Raw genomic sequence first — 20,220 nt, 5'->3', positions numbered from 1 at the left:
CTCATCCAATCTTAATAAGTTGTTCTTGTGGCTAATTACCCTCACTGTTAAAAATTTACACCTGATTTCCAGTCTGAATTTGTCTAGCTTCAACTTCCAGCCAGGGATTGGTCAATTATACAGATTAACCTGCATCACTTGGTAAGGGCTGCTCATTTGAACACCATATGTTTTAACATAGCCAAATACAAAGTCATACTTCTAGAAACAAAGATTGCAGATCACATTTAGAAGATAGGTGACTGTATCCTGGAAAGTGGTGACTCTGAAAAGCATTTGGGGGCATGGTAGACAGTCTACTGAACATGAGCTCTCAGTGCAATGCTGTGGCTAAGAGGGCAAACATGATGCTTGGCAGTATAAGCAGGGACATATCAAGTAGGAATATGGAGCTGGAATTATCTCTGTGTATTGCATTAGTGAGCCTATTATTGGAGACTGTGTCCAGTTCTGGTGTCCACACTTCAAAAAGGATGTTGAAAAATTGGAAAGGGTTCAGAAGAGAGCTACAAGAAAGATTCAAGGTCTGGGAAACCTGTTACAGAATGAGAGCCTCAAGATCTCAATCTATTTAGTTTATCCAAGAGAAGGTTAACAGATGACTTGAGCACAGTCTACCTCCATAGGGAATAGATTTCTGATAGCAGACAGCTTTTAACTTAGCAGAAAAAGACATAATGAGATCCAATGGTTGGAAGCTAAAGCAAGACAAATTCAGACTAAGGTGCTCGTTTTTAACAGTGAGGGTAATTAACCATGTGGGGGATTCTCCATTGCTTGCAGTCTTTAAAGCAAGACTGGATCTCTTTCTGAAAGAGACACTATAGCTCCAACTGAAGTCATGGGTTTGATGCAGAAATTATTGCATGAGATTATGTGGCCTGTGTTATGCAGGAAGTCAGAGTCAATTATCATAATGACTTTAAAATCTATAAATCTATAACCTTGGCAGGCCATTGTATTTGCTCCAGTTAAATAGTTTGTGGCACTGACGGAATCAGGTGAGGAGACAACAGGTTGTGCCAGACATACAAGCAGCTGCCTTTACAGGAGAAAGCAGTCACGTCTGATTTGAAAGGGGGTCAGCCCCTCCAACAGCTGCCACAGCTGCATTGCTCGGGGTCTTGGGCAGAGACGGCCATTACAGAGCTGTCTGTGTGCCAGTACTGCTGACGTCAGCAGCTCTCAGCCTTGGTGCTGGCCTTCGGAAGAGTTGTGCATGGCTCAGAGCCTTGAGGAGGCCTGTTTATTTTTAAACAGGGGAGACTATCAGCTGGAAATGGCACAAGTCCCATTTCTCCTCTTCAGTGGGGCGCCGGCCTTGCCGGCGTGCGTCATGCACTGCAGCTGATTAGCACCCAGTCAGAAAAATTAGCCACTCTGGGACCCATGTGCCAAAGGGGCCCCAATATTGCAACCCCAACCCTGCCACACATGCTGTCCTTCCAAGGCATCCCTTATTGGAAAGCCATATAGACTTTAATAGGGATGAAACCTATAAGGTCTTTATAAACATGATTCCCAAACCCTATAGAATTTAACAGAGTGAGAGCCTTTCTACAAGGTTTTTAAACCGTCTCCTGTTGGCAGCACAGATTTCCCTATTGCACCCAGTAGGATAGTTACACAATCAACAAGAGAGGACCTTCTGGCAGGGGCAGGGAGTACTCCATACCATTCTGAACCCAAGAGAGGTGGCCCAAGAGCAGCACTGATGAGTTTCCTCCTTGGCTGGGAAGCTGGGTCAGGCCAACCTGTTGTTAAGGTCAACAATTTTGGTGGGTCCTGTAATTTCCCTTGGTCCTACATGAGCTCCCCATGCTGTGATGCTATGGAAGGAGCCTGTCAGAGTCCTGAAGTGCTGGAGCCTGCTGCTGGCACGTGGCCATGTGAACTGTGCTGTCTGGGATGCTAGGTCAGCTGCCCCATGTGAAAGCTTAACCCAGAAGAGTTCTGTGGTTAGATCGACAGGCATTCACAGAACGGGTTTGCTCTGCTATCTCCCCTCATTTTTGCTGACTGACAATATGGTTCATTGGACTGAGCATGACACTAGAATCCAGGAACCCCTAATCTCTGACCTGACTCTGGATAGGTTGCTCTACGTAACACAGACTTTGCTTGCTGATGGCCCATGGGAAATCCCAGCCTGGAGTTTGGTGCCACCTGGGACTAGCCTGTATCTAATTACCCCCTATCCAATGTATGTTTGCTCATTGCAAGGAAATACAGAAACACATCCTGGTTACCTTTCTCTCTATGACTATTCCCTTTGCATGTTTGTATCTCACTCTCACACTCCAGCTGCCCCATTTTTTTCCCCAGAATTTTGTTTTGTGGGAAATTTCAATTTTTTTTTGTATCACTACAAAAGGATTTTTTTCTTTTGAAATTGCAAAACAGTTGAAACAAAATCAAATCTCTGCTCAAATCAAATCCCTTCATGATCAATTCTGCCTGATGCTCCGGCACTTCCTATTCTTTTCTGCAGAGGGCAGCATTTCATTGCAAATACTAAGATGGCCAGTCGGCTGGGATGTTTCACTATTTGCTCTTGCTTCTCCTGCTCTCTGTAGGTTGCTGGTATCTAGGAGGAAGGCCCTGTGCATGTCACACATAGAGTTAGCTGTAGGTCTGATCCAAACCCTGTTAAAATCAATGGAAAGACCCTCACTGACTTCAGTGGGCTATGGATCAAGCCCTGATGGAAAATCCAGGTCCTCATTGCACCTACACAATGACGCTGCCAAGCTATTTATCTGTATGTTATCAATGGAACGGATCTTGTTCCCATGGCTATCCTGGGAAGTTACGACAAGACACATACTTCATTTAGCCCTTCCTCCAACAGACAGGCTGCAGAGCCAGAGCACAGAATGGTGCACTACAGCTGGATGAATCCTTGGGAGTTTGGTTTGAAGCTCACTCGAGAACATGAAACAGTCAACAGCCATTGATTAACAACAGGCCTCCACTCTACCTGTGCAGCTTACTTCCCACCCATCTGGCACTGCTTAAGCCCAGCAGTCTCCACAGAGTGTTACTCACATTGCCCACTGAGCCCCATGTTGTCCTCTCACTCATTTCCCTCCCTGCCACACATCCCACCCCCTTCCTGTCTGGCCAATGTTAGCTGTACTCTGCCAGACCTGGAGTGCCCAGTTTTACCCACATTTCTAGCCTGCTTCGTCCATTGCCCTCCCTGGTTCCTTACCATCATGTCTCTTCCAGGAGTGAAAACGAGCAGTCCCATTTACTCACCTGATCCAGATGGAACCTGGTCACTTCCTGGGTTCTGCAGAACAAAAAGCAAAGGGTCATGGATGGGAGCCAGGCAACCTGCAAGCCCATCAGGGGAAGAAATAACTAGTGAAGTCCCTTCCCTTTGTCCCTCCCTGTCTGAGGGCGGAAGAAGGTAGGTCTCAAGCCATTTTGGGCACCATCAAACCAAACTAACACCTCAAACTGCCTGAGAGTCAGTGCAGATCTTGGAGCACAGGGTGACATGCCCCTGCTCTGAGCCACTGCTAGTCTGGCAGGCAGCCACTAGGCCACTGCACTAATCCAGGGACTGACACAATGCCTATCAGAGTCAATGACTGTTGATTTCAAGGGACCTTGGATCAGGTCCCAATTTGGACCTTACAGGGCCTGGATAACTGTGGAGATGTCCCTAGGTTCTTACCAAAGGTAGATGGGAAAAAAACAACCTCTCAGCCACCACAGCTAACTGAGCATCCAGGAGAACCCCAAGTCACTAGTCAGTACAAGGAAAAACAGGTGTATTCCCCATTAAGGCATGCCATTTCTTCTGGTGGCTTGCCCCAGTCTTCAGGCATCAGCTCTGTGCTGTCAAGGTCAGGTCTCAACCAGCTTGCTCCTGCCCAAGGTGCTGGGGAAGCCTGTGCCAACTGTACTGGGTGAGATGGAAACCCAATGCTGGAGGAGGGCTTTGAGAAGACAGGCAAGCAGGATGAGAGTGCTGTGAGAGGGGGATTGGACCTTTTGCCTTGCAGAGGACGTTGGGTCCTTAAATCCCATCTTTTTGTCTCTCCATATCCTCTAGCTCTTTCCCCTACCATGGACTAACCTGTCTAGCTCACCTCCTTCTGAATTAGGCCCTGCTGCTGAATGGCATGCTGTGTCCCCACTACAATGTGTTATGGGCAGACCTCTGTGGTGTGAAGTGATTCCTAATGCACTGTGCTGTCCCACCAGGCCAGCAGCTGGCCAGGCTGGTTCCAGCTCAGAAGTGGGGGTAGACTATGCCCAATATGGCAAAGGAGAGACTGAGCAGAATTGTAGAAGAGTAGGTTTGGAAGGTCATCTAGTCCAACCCCCTGCTCAAAGCAGGACCAATCCCCAGACAGATTTTTACCCGAGTTCCCAAAATGGCCCCCTCAAGGATTGAACTCACAATCCTGGGTTTAGTACACCACTGCTCAAACCACTGAGCTATCCCTCCCCTTGTCCCTGCTGGTAAGAGAATGACAGTCTGGTCCCTCCACAGGCATGCCGCCAAAGGCAACCTGCCTGCCGCCCTCGCTGCGACCAGCAGAGTGCCCCCCATGGCTTGCCGTCCCAGGCATGCGCTTGGCGTGCTGGTGCCTGGAGCCACCTCTGTTGCCCACCACTCCCCACATTGTTGCTGGCTCCAGTCCGGACTGTCATTCTCTTACTAGCAGGGGCAAAATATTCACGAAAAGAAAGTGCTGGAGGTTAGGAGGGAACTTCTGATATGAGCAGGTTATTCCCTAGTTTCCCAAGGCAGAGGTCTCACACCTGCCTCTGAAGCCACGACAGAGACAGGATACTGGGCTAGATGAACCTTGGGGTTGGTTCAATCAGCCAATCCCTATGTTCCTAAAATGCCACTAGCAATGGACTATCCGGACCACAATGGGAGGCAGGAAGAAGCAGCTGGTGCAGGAGGAACCAGGGGAGGTGGCTAAGGACACATCTACCAGAGACAAAGAGATTTCCAGCCCAAGTTGGAACACTGCTCCCCATACCTTCTGAGCATGTCCGCATCATCCATATCACTGTCTGCTGGGGCAGCTGCCTGTTCATATAGGAGCATTTGCTTATCTGGCAGAATCTCAGCTACAGCCTCAGGGTGCGGGAGGGAGATGTCATTATCTTGGTTAAGCTGCAAGAGGGAGTTTAGAAGGTCACCATGGATGGAGCAAAGCTTACAAAAAGTGGAGCCGGTGCCATGCAGAACACCTTGGATGAGGGAACTGGGGCCAAATTCTCAGCTGATGTAAATTGACATAGTTCTGCTGACTTCTGTGGAGTGATGCTGATTTCCAGATCTGGTCCCTAACACAGAAGCCATCCTGATACCATATCAGAAGCTCTCCTATATCCTTCCTCTCCTTCTCTCTTTACTTAGAGCACTTGTTTTAAGAGACGCTCTGTGTTTCCTAAGAGTTCATCTGGTTTGGCTGTTTACTTGGTCCTGTTTGGTCTTTCCTATGCTTCATCTTTCAGAGGAGATGAACAGCACATCCCAGACCACTTGAGGTCACTGAAGATCACATAAGGCACTTTTGCGTTGGAATGAGGTGTTAACTCTGGTTCTATGGAACAATTCCAGAGGGGTTAGTCACATTCAGTCTCTCTCAGGCCTCCAGATGTTTCAGCCTAATCACTAATTCTCAGGCAGCCTTGACATTTCAGTGCAAATTTGGAGTATTTGCCAGGATGGTCAGCATTGTGGTAAAAGCACTGGACTGGGCTCAGGAAAGCTTGGTCTAATGCATGACCTTGGGCATCTCATGTCTGCTCTCTGTGCCTAAGGTCCAGACAGGGCCATCCCTAGAGGGGTGCGGGGCCTGGGACAAATCAGCCTCCCTGCTAATCTCCGTGCCCTCCGCCCGCCCGGCGCACCATCCCAGCTGCTGCTTACTTCCTCACCCTGATTTGCTCTACCCAAGGGATGACTGTGGGTCCAGCTATAGAGCAAGGGTCCTAGCTCCCTGCTGCACTGTGAGGGACTCAGCTACTAGAGTGATGGGGCCACCTAAGAACTGAGATAAACTGTTTCACCCACTTGTTAATCTAGTGGGTATGTTTGGTGAACACACATGAATCTGTATGATTGAAATATGACCATTAACATGATTAATATATATATTAGACAATTGAAACAAATCTTGTACAAAGTATGCCATATAAGGTATTAATGGAAAAGTTACAGTCTAGCAAATACAATTATCCTGTTTATATGCATGTATCATCTTTGTATCTAAAGTTATAAATATGGATTATGTACCAGTATTTCATGTGTTTGCTTCTGGGGTAACACCCAAAAGGTAGTTTACATTCAGTCTAGCCAACACATCACACATAGACCATTCAAGTGATGGCCCATTAAAGGACAAAATGGGCCAAGAGGAAGCTTGTCCCTGCCCAGTGAGTTGTGAATGCTTTAGCCAAAATATGGGTAATGGCTGCTCCTATGAGTCAAAGAATGCAAGGGCATGTGACCCTGGACTCCATCTTGTGCCTGTACTTTTCCACAAACTAAGACTGAGAGCAGTCCCTCCACCTGGGAGAAAATATAAAGGACCCTGGAAGCATCTCCATTTTGCCTCTTTCCCGCTCTGATCTCTGGACTATAGACTTACACTAAAAGGAGAGTTCCAATCAATGAACTGAGGACTTTACAAGCCAGCACTTTATTCCATCACTGCTTCAAACCTGATTTAAGAACTCTGCAAAGGATTACATGTATTTGATTTCCTTAACCATTTTAACTCTCTCCTCTTTCTTTTCTCTTATAAATAAACCTTTATATATTAGATACTAAAGGACTGGCAACAGCGTGATTATTAGGTAAGATCTGAGCTATATATTGACCTTGCTGTGTGGCTGATCTCTGGGGATTAGAAGGACCCTTTGTCTCATGAAATTGGTTTTCAATAAACATTCATCCTTAGAGGTTTTTAAGGCCCAGCTTGACAAAGCCCTCGCTGGGATGATTTAGTTGGGGTTGGTCCTCTTTAAGCAGGGGTTGGACTAGATGACCTCCTGAGGTCCCTTCCAACCCTGATATTCTATGATTCAATGATTCATCATAAAGTCTAGTGTCTGGATGGTGAAATGAGTGCTGGAATGCCTAAGGAGACTGCATTTCTGACTTCTAGTTAACCAATGTGGTAAGACAGAAGTTTACTTTTGTTTCAGGGTTGGTATATCTAATAATAGAATAATCACTAATTTGGGGTAAGTCTGCCCTATTTCTCAGCAGTTTGTCCTGAATCTTGTATCCTCAGCTGTGACCCACTGAGGCACGGTGACAACACAGTCTTTTGCATCTGTTCACTTCGTCAAAATGGAACCGTGCGCAGTTTGCATCACATACCTCATGTAAATGAGTGATTTACATCTGATTTGTTGTTGCCTAATTATCAGGGACAAATTCTACTTCAGTAAACACCACACATTGCTGAACTAATCAAACAGAGGCGACACCGTGCAAACAAAGTTCTCTCCTGGCAATTTTTAAAGCATTGATTTTCTTAACTCAAGTGACAGAAATCCAGTGCAACCTCAAATATTGCTAATTCATTTTCCCCACGTTCTCCGTAATCCAAAGCAGGGCCATGTTTCCCAACTGCTAGTCATTAAGTCTGAAAATATACTGGCTTTGCTGGAACCTCTGCTATCCACAATGATTTGCTCCCCACCACGACACACTGGTGCCCATGGTCGTAAAAGCATATTGGTTATATCTGACACTGCATCTGATCATGTTGCATCACTTCTGGTGGAAAGATATCTTGACACATGCAATGCTCACAAAAAATACATTCAGTGCTGCAGCATGGCCAGCAGTCTACCCATGGCTGCAGAGTTCTGGCCAGGAGCTACAGAAGCACTGACACTAGCTAGCACTAGTCAGCCTGAGAGCTAGAGAACAGAGAGGATCCCAGGGTCTGTTTGTGTCCAGCAGGCTCAGCAAACAATCCACTTGCTCCTCATTACAGTTGAGCTCTGTCTCCTCGCAGCTGTGAGGGGCCCTACAATGGCAGGAGCTAACTGCCCCCTTTGCTCGCAGCAAGGCTAAGGACTGAATGGGTCATGGGAATGGGGGGGTCTCCTGTTCTGAAATGGTCTCTCCAGATTAGGGCTGCTATGTGATTGCATGGCACTGAAGAGGTTAGTGCACGCCACCTGAGCTGTGTCTGTGCTGTTGCTAATGAGAAGAGAGCACTTCCAGAGCTGTCAGTCTGGCACCCTTTGCCAGCAGTTAATTTAATGTGAGAGACAAAGAGAGATGGTTCATGGTCCCCTACCCCCGTGTGCGGCCCTGGATACTCACGGTTGAGGAGAACGGCCTGTAGTACCAAGCCATCCACCACCTGTACCTGGCCCCTATGAGCTCATTCCAAGCCGTCTCCCCTAGGCTGCTGCTGCTGCTCCTGAAGAGACTCTGGGCTCCAGAGATAACTGGTGTCACCCTTCACTGGAAGGCCAGCCATCCATGATAACCAATTAGTTGCCAGGTGTCTGCCACTTCAAACAGCAACACCCACAGAACTGTGCAAACTCCAGAACTGAAAGGCCAATCAGCCATCCCATTCTCTGCTGTCCTGGCCACAGGAGGCTTGGACACACACTCCACCACGGCTGCAAGCTGCCTCGGAAAAGGCAGTAGGACACCAACCTTACAGAAGAGCTGGTAGCCTGCAGCATGAGGGGAGCCAGGCGTCTTTGCAGAACTTTTTACTAACAAGAGGGTTTAGGTTTAAGCAGGCACCACCTGCTTTCTTTGTGCATTCACAGCTCACACTGTGCTGCTGTTGCTACAACAAGAAGGTTCCTCTTAGCAACCACACAGGAAAGGCTCCCTTTGAATTCCAGCTTCAGTGCACAAAGTGAGCACCCCACAGGTTTTCTCACTGCCACAGCAGATGTGTGGAAGGGAAAGAGAAGGGTGAGCCGCTCTGATGGAGAGCCAAGGACTGAAGGTCAGCTAAGGAAATCCATGGTTTCAATACCTTCCTGATTAGCTGAGGTGCTGAGCATCCAGGCTTCTATTGACTTCAGAACCAAAAAATCAGACCTCTTCTAGTCCTATATCTATTGGTGGATTGAAGCACTGAAAAAATTAGCCTAGATGAAAAACCTTGAGCAACACAAACCTGTTGTTCTGTGTGTCCGTCAAAGGAGTTTGTTACATGGGTACTGCCAAGTTAACAAAACAAACCCAGGCATCACTCAATTGAACTCAGTGATGGAATAAATTGATGCAGTTATGCAGATTTACACCTGCTGGGAACCTACATTTCTTTACCTTTATTACCCCATGAGTCTTACAAATCTCATGGACTTTTCACCACTGATTCTATTAGTTTATCCTTTGCATTTCTCTCTGATTGGGACAATGAAAATAAAGTAGTCAGTTTCATTTATGTAGTAAGTCAGTTTCCAGTCCAGTGGTTCTCAACCTAGTTACCACTGTGGGCCACACATGCAGCTATGTGTTATATGGGCTTCGTCCACACAATATATATACTAGCTGTATGGTCCTGAGGATGTCACATGGGCTGCAGCTGTGTGCTGATTGCCCCACAAGCATGCCACAGGCTATGGGTTGAGAATCACTGTTGTAGTCAATTCTATCTGCAAGAGTCCAGTACACCAGCTTCTGGATTGGCAGTGCTGCTGGGGAAGTTTAACTTTAGGGCCCACTGAACATTTAAATGTTACGTCTGTATTTGGACCCTTTCTAATGGGTGTTTTGGTCTATGAAAGCATGCTCTGGTTCGGATCCAAAACCTAATTCAGTATCATTACAGTCCTTGTCAGTCAGCCCAAACTTGAGACGTCTCAGACCTCACTGAAGTTCAAAGCTCCAGAACCCATTTAAGGCCAGGTTAATAATAAACCAGCTAGAACGTTCTGAGTCCTTGTCAAATTCCCTGTTTGAAGATGCCACGGTGAATGATACAATGCTGTTTTCTATGCACACAGGCATCATTTTGCAGGATCACAAGGGCCTTCAAGCAGGTGTAGCTAGAACTTAAGTGCTAGGTAGTTATGGGAATGAGAACACTAGCTAGAGTCCTCGATGGTGTGATGCAATTTCCAGACACAGGGGAACGCACAGAAAGTGATTCCAGAAGTGACAACCAGGCACCTGGAATCACAAGCATCTCTCAAAATCAGTCCTACAAGGCCCCATTCCAGGGAGAAGATATCTACAACAGCATTACTTTCCATCTCTCTATCCAGCCATGTCATCCATCTTTGCCCAGTGCCTGGGGAAGGATTCCTCATCACTGATAATGCTCATCCATCTGTCCACACATCCATATACAGACATAAGAACGGTTATACTAGGTCAGACCAATGGGCCATCTAACCCAGTATCCTGTCTTCCAAGAGCAGGTGCTTCAGAGGTAGGTTCCCAAAACGAGGACACTGCAGGGGGGGCAGGGAAGTTAGAGGCGGGGTACCTGTGCTGGGGTACTCACTGGAGGTGGAGGGAGTGTTGCTCCCTGTCACAGTGGCAGGGCAGCTGACATAAGCCCAGGATGCAGCAACATCCATCAGTCAGTGCCTTCCTGCGGGACCTCCTCCCCAGGGGTGAGTGCTGGGCCTGGGTAGGTGGGATCCGGCAGCTGGGGCTGAAGGGGAATGAATGGATCAATCAGTTGTGGATCAGAAGAATGGACCAATCAGCTGCAGATGCAGGGGAGGGACCAATCAGGAAGTGGACCAATCTGGGCTCTTTCTGAGCTGCAGCTTGTCTGCTTTGCAAAAACCAGGACCAGGGGGCAGCTCTACATATTTTGCTGCCCCAGGCATGGCAGTCAAGCAGCTTTCAGCGGCATGCCTGTGGGAGGACTGCCAGTCCCACGCCTTCGGTGAACCCGCCGCCGAATTGCCGCCGAAGTTGCAGGACCGGTGGACCTCTCGCAGGCATGCCACCAAAGGCAGCCTGACTGCTGCCCTCATGGCGACCGGCAGGCCACCCCCTGTGGCTTGCCACCCCAGGCACGCGCTTGGTATACTGGTGCCTGGAGCCATCCCTGACCAGGACATTTGCTGTTATTATTTGAAAATCCCGCTGGGACAGAGAAAGCAGGCTCCAAAAAGAGGCTCTGTCCAGGGAAACCTGGATGTATGGTAACACTGTTCAGAGGGAATGAACAGAACAGGCAATCATCAAGTGACCCATTTCCTGTCATCCACTCCCAGCTTCTGGCAAACAGGGGCTAGGGACACCCAGAGCATAGGATTGCTAATAGCCACTGATGGACCTATCCTCCGTGAACTTTGTTCTTTTTTGAATGCCATTATAGTTTTGGCCTTCACAACATCCCTTGGCAAGGAGTTCCACAGGTTGACTGGGCATCAACAATCAGCCATTCTCAGCCCAATGCAGAATTGATAGCTTATTATCTATTCTGCTGTCCAGCACTCCAATAGGCTAGGCCATACTTGACCATTTTGGGTTGGAATGGGGAAGAGGCAGGTCCCTAATGTGTCTCTCCACGGCCTGTCTTCCATTGCTGAATCATCCCAAGTTTATCATCCTGAGGGTTCCTTGGCAAATTATTGTCACTGATTACAAAGCAGACATTGCTTTAGGAGTCAGACCACCACAACCCTGAAGACTTCAAATGTCTCTTGTATCCTTGTCTGGGAACTCTTTTTTGAGAGCTGGTAAATAAATAAATTTGGGCTGCATGCTCAGTCCAGGAGATCTGTGTATGATACTACAAGGATACCCATTAGTGCACTGTTCACTTATGGTAATGCACAGAGACATCCATAGTAGACTCTGCTCCTTGCTTCTGCAGGGGTCATGGCTTTTGCTCCTTGTGTTCTGGGTTGTAATTGCTGTCATTGTAATTGCTGCAGTGTGGCTTTACAAAGAGGAGAGTCTTGCAACACACTAGGAATAATGACAGGCTTTGTCTTTGTCTTCCTCTGTGTGCTTATTCCGCAGTTGAACATCTCAGTGGAGAAAGCCTCACCAAGGACTCCACACTGGGCATTATCAGCTGCATTGTTCCAAGGGAGGAGAGCTGTCTCAGTGAGATCAGGATGGAGAGGAGGTGTCTGATGCAGCTAGTCCCTGGCCTTTCAGGCCCACAGCCTTGAATTGGCACTGGAAGCAGAGGTTGATCCATTGGAGAGCAAGAAACCCTGGTGTGAAGAGTCCTGTGCTTTCCTTTCTTAGTTAAGGAGATGGGGTCTGCCTTCTGCACAAACTGGAGATTCAGCGTGGCTTCCACATGTAGGCCCAGCTTCAGCACAATGGGTTATCATAGTCCAGCCTGGAGGAGACCAAGGGACAGTTCCCATAGCTGGATCCTTGTTGGAGAGCAAGGGGCATCACTTCCTGCCAAGCGGAAGCAGCTACCATGATGGACAGGATTAGTGATGATGGGCCCAAGACCCACACTTAGGGTAGGAGTGTGAAGCAGTTTGATGGCAGGAGAGGTCAACATTTTGGCAGCTCTTTGGAGCATTTCCTCATCCTCCCTGCACCACTCTAACCTTCCCTGCAGTCCATTTGAGCTAGTTGTTCCCTGTGCAGGTGCTAATCTCTTATAGATAATTTTCATGCCTCACACAGAATTATAGAATATCAGGGTTGGAAGGGACCTCAGGAGGTCATCTAGTCCAACCCCCTGCTCAAAGCAGGACCAATTCCCAACTAAATCATCCCAGCCAGGGCTTTGTCAAGCCTGACCTTAAAAACCTCTAAGGAAGGAGATTCCATCATTTCCCTAGGTAACCCATTCCAGTGCACAGGTGACATATCTGTTAATCTTTCATATACCATGGTGATGAGGGCCATATAACCCCATGGAGGTGCCGAGAAGGAGCTATAGATCTGTGTGTCACCATGACGTTGCTCGCAGCAAAGCCCATGGGAACTCATCTCCTCTCCAAGAGGCCTCAGAAAGCAAGAGAAGAGAGATTAGACAACACTGAATGGAAACTATTGCATGGGCTGGATACTGAATGCAACTGCAGCACACCCAGCAGGTCAGTGCCTAGCGGAGGACATCCACCCAAAACTTCACATAGACGACAGGACAAGCTGGACCTGCGGCAGCACTTTCACAGCTGTGTGAGGGAATTACAGACGTTTAGGCTAACCCCCTATCAAGATGCAGGATTTATTGTGTCTGAACCATCCAAGACAGATGGCTGTCCAGTTTCCTTTTGAAAACTTCCAGCGAAGGAGTTTTTATGACCTCCCTAGGCAGTCTGTTACATTGTCCTGCTCTACTTACAGCTAGGACATTTTTCCTCAGATTTAATCTATATTTGCTAGGCTGTAGTTCGAACCCATTGTCCCTAGTCCTGTCCTCTGTGGTAAAAGAGAACAACTTTTCTCCACCTTTTTATGGCAGCCTTTCAAGTATTTGAAGACTGCTATCATATTCCCCCTTAATTTCGTCTTTTCCAAACTAAACATACCCAATTCCTTCAGCCTTTGCTCATATGGCTTGTGTTCCATCCCTCTGATCATCTTTGTCACTCCCTTTGGATCCTTTTCAGTTTCTCTACATCCTTTCTATACATTGGTGACCAAAGTTGGACACAGTACTCCAGATCTAATGACCCCTTTGTTAGCAGTCTTGGCACAGAGGCTGAGAACTGACTGGTAACATGCCCAGATTAAGGTAAATCAGGGCCTTAGGCAAACCATGACACAGGGCCCTGGCAGCCTCCGGACCCAGAACAGACCGCTTGGACCCCCACTTTGGACCCCCCTCCAATCTGACATAATTCCATTAATAGTTACTCTTTGTTTGCCTTGTTTAACCAACTAACATCAGGCCCTGCTGCAGCATTTGCGAAGCTGAGGGGGTGTATTTAAGGCTTTGATTCCCAAGGCAGAGGCAGCACGTTCACAGCTGTGTGCACTCTTCCTAGATCAGGGGTTCTCACAACAATTTTTCTGGAGGCCTCAGAGTGCCATCAACTCTTGCTGGTGGCTGCACTGATACTTTTTCCTAAAATACTTAATTAACTTTAGGAAAAACAAAAAAATATGCATGTATACACGTCCAAATCATTGTAATTTATTTATGTAGGGTTTTTTTTCTGTACTCAATAATAAAAATAATACTGTGAAAAATGATACTTGTGTGTTTGTTAATATCACTTTTCACAGCAAGAACTGGCAAGTTAAGACCTGGATGGAGCAGTAGGGGGTGAGGCAGCAGAGGCCAGGGGCAATGGATGGGGGTCCCCTCCATCGCATGGTTGGGTGTGCGGGTTGGTGCCTGGGGCTGGAGGTCAGCACCCTGGGCCAGCACCCATTGAAACCCAGTGCTGATGCCAGCAGCTGCGTGGCCAGGGCTGGGGACTGGTGCCCAGGGCTGGGAATTGGCACCTGCTGCTGTGCAGCCGGGGATCAGCACTTGAAGCCAGTACGCACTGCTGTGCAACCGGGGCTTTAGGATGGCACCCAGGGTTGGCTCTTTGGGTTCATGCCCGATGCTGCACTGCCAGGACTAGGAGTCAGTGTCCTGGGTCAGCACCTGCCGGAGCCTGCTGCTGTGCAACTGGGACTGGAGGTTGGCATCCAGGGCCAGCACCTGCCGGAGCCTTGGGTTAACACCTGCTGCTGCGTGACTGAGGCTGGGGATCTGCACCTGGGGCTGGGGATCAGGGCCCATATCCAGCATCTGCCAGAACTCAGGGCTGACATCCAGTAGCAGTGCCTGGGGGCAATGGCCAGGGCTGGGGGTTAGAGTGTGCAGCCAGGGGTCGGCCACCGCCAGCGTTGGGGGCTGGGATTTGGGGTCTGCATCCAGAGCCAGCCCCTGCTGGAGCCCAAGGCCAATGCCAGGTATCTTCACCCAGGGCCAGCAGCTGCAACTGGGTATCTTCACCCAGGGCTAGCAACCACTGGAACCCAGGGTTGGCACCTGGGGTCAGTGGCCAGGGTTGGGGGTCGGAGAGCGCAGACAGGGGTCAGTGCTTGGGGCCAGCAGCCACCGCTAGGATTAGGGGTCAGCACCGCACAGCAAGAGCCAGGGATCAGAGCCCATTGCCATGTGGACAGGAGTTGGAATCTGAAGCCCAATGGCTGAAGGCCAGGATTGCCTAGCCAGACCTAAGGGGTCAGCACCTGAAACCCCATGGCCAGAACAGGGTGTTGAGGCCTGAAGCCCCATGGCGGGAGCCCTGGTCTGCAGCCAGGTTCCCTAATTCCCCACTGCCCAACCACCCCAGAGCTCAAGTCCACAAAGCCCCCTGTCCATCCCCAGTTGGAAAACTCATGTTGCTCCTTCAGCGTGGTGCCCCACCTGCCTCCAGAGACATGCAGAGCAGTGCATCCAGGAGCAACAGGGAGGGAGGGGAAGAGGCCAATGCATTCCCTCCCCCACATCACTGCTCACGAAATTGTCGTGGCTTCAGGGAAACCTTTTGGTGGCCGCATGCAGCCGTGATGGCTGCATTTGAGAAATGCTGCGTCCTAGATGCAACCAGGGCTAAAGTCCTTCACTTTTCTGGTCTCAGTGTTCACAAAATATCAGTCTCCTCATAGCAAGCAGAGGGCCCCAGCCCCATGATTCCCCCAGTTTCTGAATCTGAGCAGCCTTGGGACTTTAGAGGCTTAAGGATAATCCCATTGGTCCCTTGTGAGTCTCCCAACCCTCCCTGCTTTCACGCAAGCCGCTGCCTGTTTCTCTCAGAGCATCACCTGTGAGATGGCGCAGATGAGTGTCTGAATAATCAACTCCATCTGCTCCCTGCCTGGGCGGCCACTGGGAATCCCATTGTATTTGCTTCGAGGTCTTCTTCAAGGACATAAAGGTTGCAGGCAAAAGGCAGTGTTTACATGCACAGCCCAGCTCACCTGGCTGGGGATTGAAAATCAGTTCAGATGGAGAATCCCTCCACTGACATCTGCCTGCCTGGACTTTTCTCCCAACAAACTCCATGATCTTTCTTCCCTTGGCCCCCAAGCAGACTCTCCTGCAGGCCATTACCCCAGAGAGAAGCACAGCACACCGCTGGATAAACAGGTGCAACCTCACTCACAGTAATGGTGTTATGCCTGCTAATGCCAGCAGTGAATTTAGTTCAGATTCTCTACCGATTCCTGGCCCCCCATCCTTTCTCTGATCCCTGCTTCCCCACTCCAGAACTTCTCTCACCCTCTGATTTCTGCTCCCCCTAAGTCCCTTTCTGATTTCTGTTCTTCCCAGATACTCCCCACTCTGTTCTCTGCTCCCTAGACCCCTCTTTCTTCTCTCCTTCCCTCAGATCTCCTCTCTAATCTCTGCTCCCCCAGATGCCATTGTGACACTGTACCCCATATTCTTCAGTGATATTATGATATGATTATGACATAATTATGATGCAGTTTGTACAAGATAAGTCATGTGAGATGTCATTGGAAAAGTTAATGATTTACTGAATATGATTATCATATTTGTGTGCATGTATCATTTTTGTATCTAAAGTTATGAATATTGACTATGTATCTGTATTTCAAATATAGTTACACCTGGGTAACGCCCACTAGACAAGATGCTTTCAGTCTGGATAGCTGGTTGGGAAGGGCCTACTCAGGGCAATGAGCCATTAGGGAGAACAACAGGCCTTAGGAGAAGCTTATCTCCCAGTTGGTGAACCTTCTTGAGAGCTCCAGAGACAGCCTGAGAGTGACTCTACAAGGACATGTGACCAGGCCACATGATGCTGGACGCCATCTTGGGATGTCAGTATTTTTCCACAGATTGGTTTGGGATCCAAGCTTATATGAAAAAGCTATATAAGGCAGGGGAGTGACATCATCAGGGTTGTTCACTCCCCACACAAGAAGACTCCTGGAAACACCTGAGGAACAAAGACTGAACTGGGGGAAGTGCTGGACCCAGGCTAAAGGAGTTTGTAGCCTGTGCATGAAGACCTGAGAAACCCAAGTTGTAAAGCTAACGCAGCTTGTGCCTTAAGACTCTGTAGCCTGCCTGTACTATCAATTAGGGTGAGAATCTGTTATACATATCCAATCTATTTAGTATATTAAGCTTAGTTTGCATTTTTTGTTTATTTGCTAGGTAATCTTCTTTGATCTGTTTGCTATCCCTTATAATCACTTAAAATATATCTTTTTGTAGTTAATAAACTTGTTTTATATTTTAATCCAAAGAAGTGAGCTTTGACTGGAGTGCTTGGGGAAAATTTTTGCTTGGTTACCACAAATGTGCATTGTTCTCTTCACACTGAGGGAGAGGTGGACTGGGTATTAAACCCATATACTAGACAGATTTGACCAGGGCAGGACAGTACTGCTTTGGGGTCCCAGGCTGGGAAGCTGGCGGTTAGAGAGCCTGTGGCTGGGTGTGTCCCTGAGTATGAATGCTGGTGAAAGTGCAGGCTGGGGGTCTTTGCAGCTTGTCACAGCAGTACAGTGTGAGAGGGAGCCCAGGCTGGTGGGTTACAGGGCTCAATGGTACCCCAATTCCAGGTGGCACCCCAGGAGGAACCTGTCACACCCATTTCTTCTCTGCTTCCCCTAGATTCCTGTCTATGATCTTTGCTCCTCATCCCTTCTCTCTGTGATCTCTGCTTGCCCATCCCCACTCTCTCTGCTTTCGGCTCCCCAGTTCCCTGTCTCTGATCTTTGCTCCCACAATCCCCTCCCTCTTATCTCTGCTCCCCTCACATCCTATGATCTCTTCTCCCCCTACATTCCCTCTCTATGATCTCTGCTCTCCTCAGACCCCACCTCTCACTGATCTTGGCTTCCCCTGACTCCCCCTGCCCCCTTTCTCCCCTTGCACTTTCCCATACTCCCCAGATGGTTAATACTTGCTGGTTTCATCCTTTGTCTCTGGGCCTGACATTAGCTTTCTTTGCACTTATCTCTAGCTGCCAGGAGCTGAGACCTAGCCAGGCAATTTGGTGGAGATTGTTATGGACTCCGAGTGGAAAGTTATTGCTCCTTTCACACTTGTGGAATCTCATTTCCATACATTGGATCTCAGAGACTGAGCGCCAGCACCTATCACTCTGCAGCTTTCTTCCCTGCAATGCACACGTCTTATCCAGTTAAGTTCTAAAGACTCTCAGCATCACAGATCCCATCTCTGAGAGAGTCTCTGCTGTGACCTTCCCTAGGTGAAACTCAGGCTTCAGCTCTGTTCTGCCTTGCCCCAAACTTGGGCACATCTCAACACAGCTAAAGCAAAGGGATTTTAGTCTAGATACCTCCTCATTCTCATTTCATAGAAGGGGAAACTGAGGCAAGAGTAAATGCCCATTTGTAATTGGAGTGAGTCCCACCTGCTAACAGCCCCTTTGAGTAATGGAGTAATCTGCAGCCCTCATTCCCTTTATATGCTAAGCAGTGGAGAGACAGTGGAAGATAAGAAACCTCTGTCTGAGTGAGGTCAGACTGGTCACAGAGGGGTGTTCCAATAATGCCTCAATGATACAGGCTGTATAGCCTGTGTGTTTGTGTGTGGCACCCTACACTGGACACATTAATGGGTACTGAGGTACTGAGGGGGAAGTTGAATACATTGAGTTCTTAGCACTCCAGCTCCAGACCCAGAGAGGACCAGGATATACTGTAAGAGGAATTTAATTAAGCAAAGGACTTTGAGGCAGCTCATTCCGCAGCTCTCTACTCAAGCACACGGAGCCTGGTGTTTCTCTGATCATGCTGCAGCCTCTTAGTACACAGATTCCACTGATTTCAGCTGGAGCTGGGAGTGCTGTGTAATCTGTGACTCAGAGAGCATGCCATGGCATGGCTCCATTATGATATTTGCTAGCAAAATCCTCGCAGTGCAATCAAAGGGCTTTGCCAGGCCCATCCTTGTCTAGCCAGAATGCTGTCAGCCTCGCATTACTCTCTGTTCTTGTGAACCCAGGAAATGAGAAACATTTCACGTTTGCCTTATACTTTCTTTTCAGGGGTTACCATCTGGGCAAAATAATCCTGCATGGGGCAAACTGGTGACATAGCACCTGAGGCCTGCTAAGCTGTCAGGAATACTCAGTCTGCTGCTTCTGAGCATCCATCACATTACACAGGACAAGGGGAAATCTCTCTGCCTCCCAAGGATGATTTGTCCAGTTCATCACTCGTTCTCTGTCGTGCTTGTTTGTGCTTCATTTCACGTTCCACAGATCCAGGGCTCCTACTGTCCATCGTGGTGGCTCCTGGTCCCTCCTGGCAGTTGGGGAAGAGCCTAGTATTTCAGACCCACAGGAGATTTGAGATTTACGGATACATCCCAATGCAGAATGTCACTGGAGATTTAGGTAATCAACTGGCCCGTCCCACCCACCGGCTGCCTGACTGATTTGCAGCTGTTAGGGCACACAGCTATACCTGTTCCCACCTTGCCAGCCAGCCAGCACCTTGTCTGCTGCCCTGCCAGCCAGTGACCTGCCTGCCACCCTGCCAGCTAGTCAGCTCCTCATCTGCTGCCCTGCCAGCCAGTGTGCTGCCTGCCATGCTGCCAGCCAGCCAACTGCTCGGCTGCTGCCCTGCCAGCCAGTGCCTCACCTGATGCTTACCAGCCAGCCAGTGCCTCGCCTATTGCCCTGCCAGTCAGTGCCTTGCCTGCTGCTTACCAGCCAGCCAGTGTCCTGCCTGCCAGACAGCCAGCACCCTGCCAGCCAGCCAGCCAGCCAGCCAGTGACTTGCCTGCCACCCTAGCAGTTAGTGGTGTCCTTAAGGTGAGGTGTGTCCCCCTCTTCTCTGGAAGGCATCACAGCATTGCCCCAGCCAGGAGGAGCCAGGAGCTGTAATGTGGCCTCAGTCTTGGAGAGGCCCCAGGGGTTCTGTTCCCTCTCTCACCTACTGTGACATCCCAGACTTGGTTCTCCTTCAGCATTTGTTAAGAAACAAGCAGAGCCAGTTGACCTCTTCTTAATACTGCAGCCCATGCCATGAATTTTTAATCAAGTACTCTGTGTGCTTTGGGAAGCATGCAATTAACTGCTCCATCAATAATGCACCATGCTGCAACTTTCTGTCCAAGATCCAGGGCCAGGCTGAGGGAGAAGCCAGGTTGTTATTTACGCTGGATCTGATCTTTCTTTAGTCTTGGTGAAAGGTGCTGGACTGACAGCCCTGGACAATGACAGCCTCACTGCCTCCACAGAGCAGGGACTGCGAAGGCAGAGGCAGAACCAGCTTTGCCCACACCCCCACCACGACAATGTACCTCAGTCCTGACTTTGAGGGACCACCTCTGGGGGGTG

At 48.9% G+C, this 20,220-nt stretch overlaps 1 protein-coding gene across 1 annotated transcript in view; it reads right to left on the bottom strand.

Annotated features, from left to right (window-relative positions):
* Window positions 1-20,220, bottom strand: part of CCDC33 (coiled-coil domain containing 33) — a 234,122-nt gene that overhangs the window by 21,007 nt on the left and 192,895 nt on the right. The window contains exons 13-14 of the mRNA XM_075069314.1: window positions 5,013-5,149; window positions 3,262-3,295 (exon numbers count right to left, since the gene is read on the bottom strand). Coding sequence (XP_074925415.1) covers window positions 3,262-3,295; window positions 5,013-5,149 — 171 coding nt within the window. The remainder of the gene's footprint in view (window positions 1-3,261; window positions 3,296-5,012; window positions 5,150-20,220) is intronic.

This window comes from Chelonoidis abingdonii, chromosome 9 (assembly GCF_003597395.2).
Source record: "Chelonoidis abingdonii isolate Lonesome George chromosome 9, CheloAbing_2.0, whole genome shotgun sequence".
Lineage (NCBI taxonomy): Eukaryota > Metazoa > Chordata > Testudines > Testudinidae > Chelonoidis > Chelonoidis abingdonii.
The sequence above is the reverse complement of the archived record's forward strand: the minus strand, read 5'-3'. Positions and strand labels throughout refer to the sequence as shown.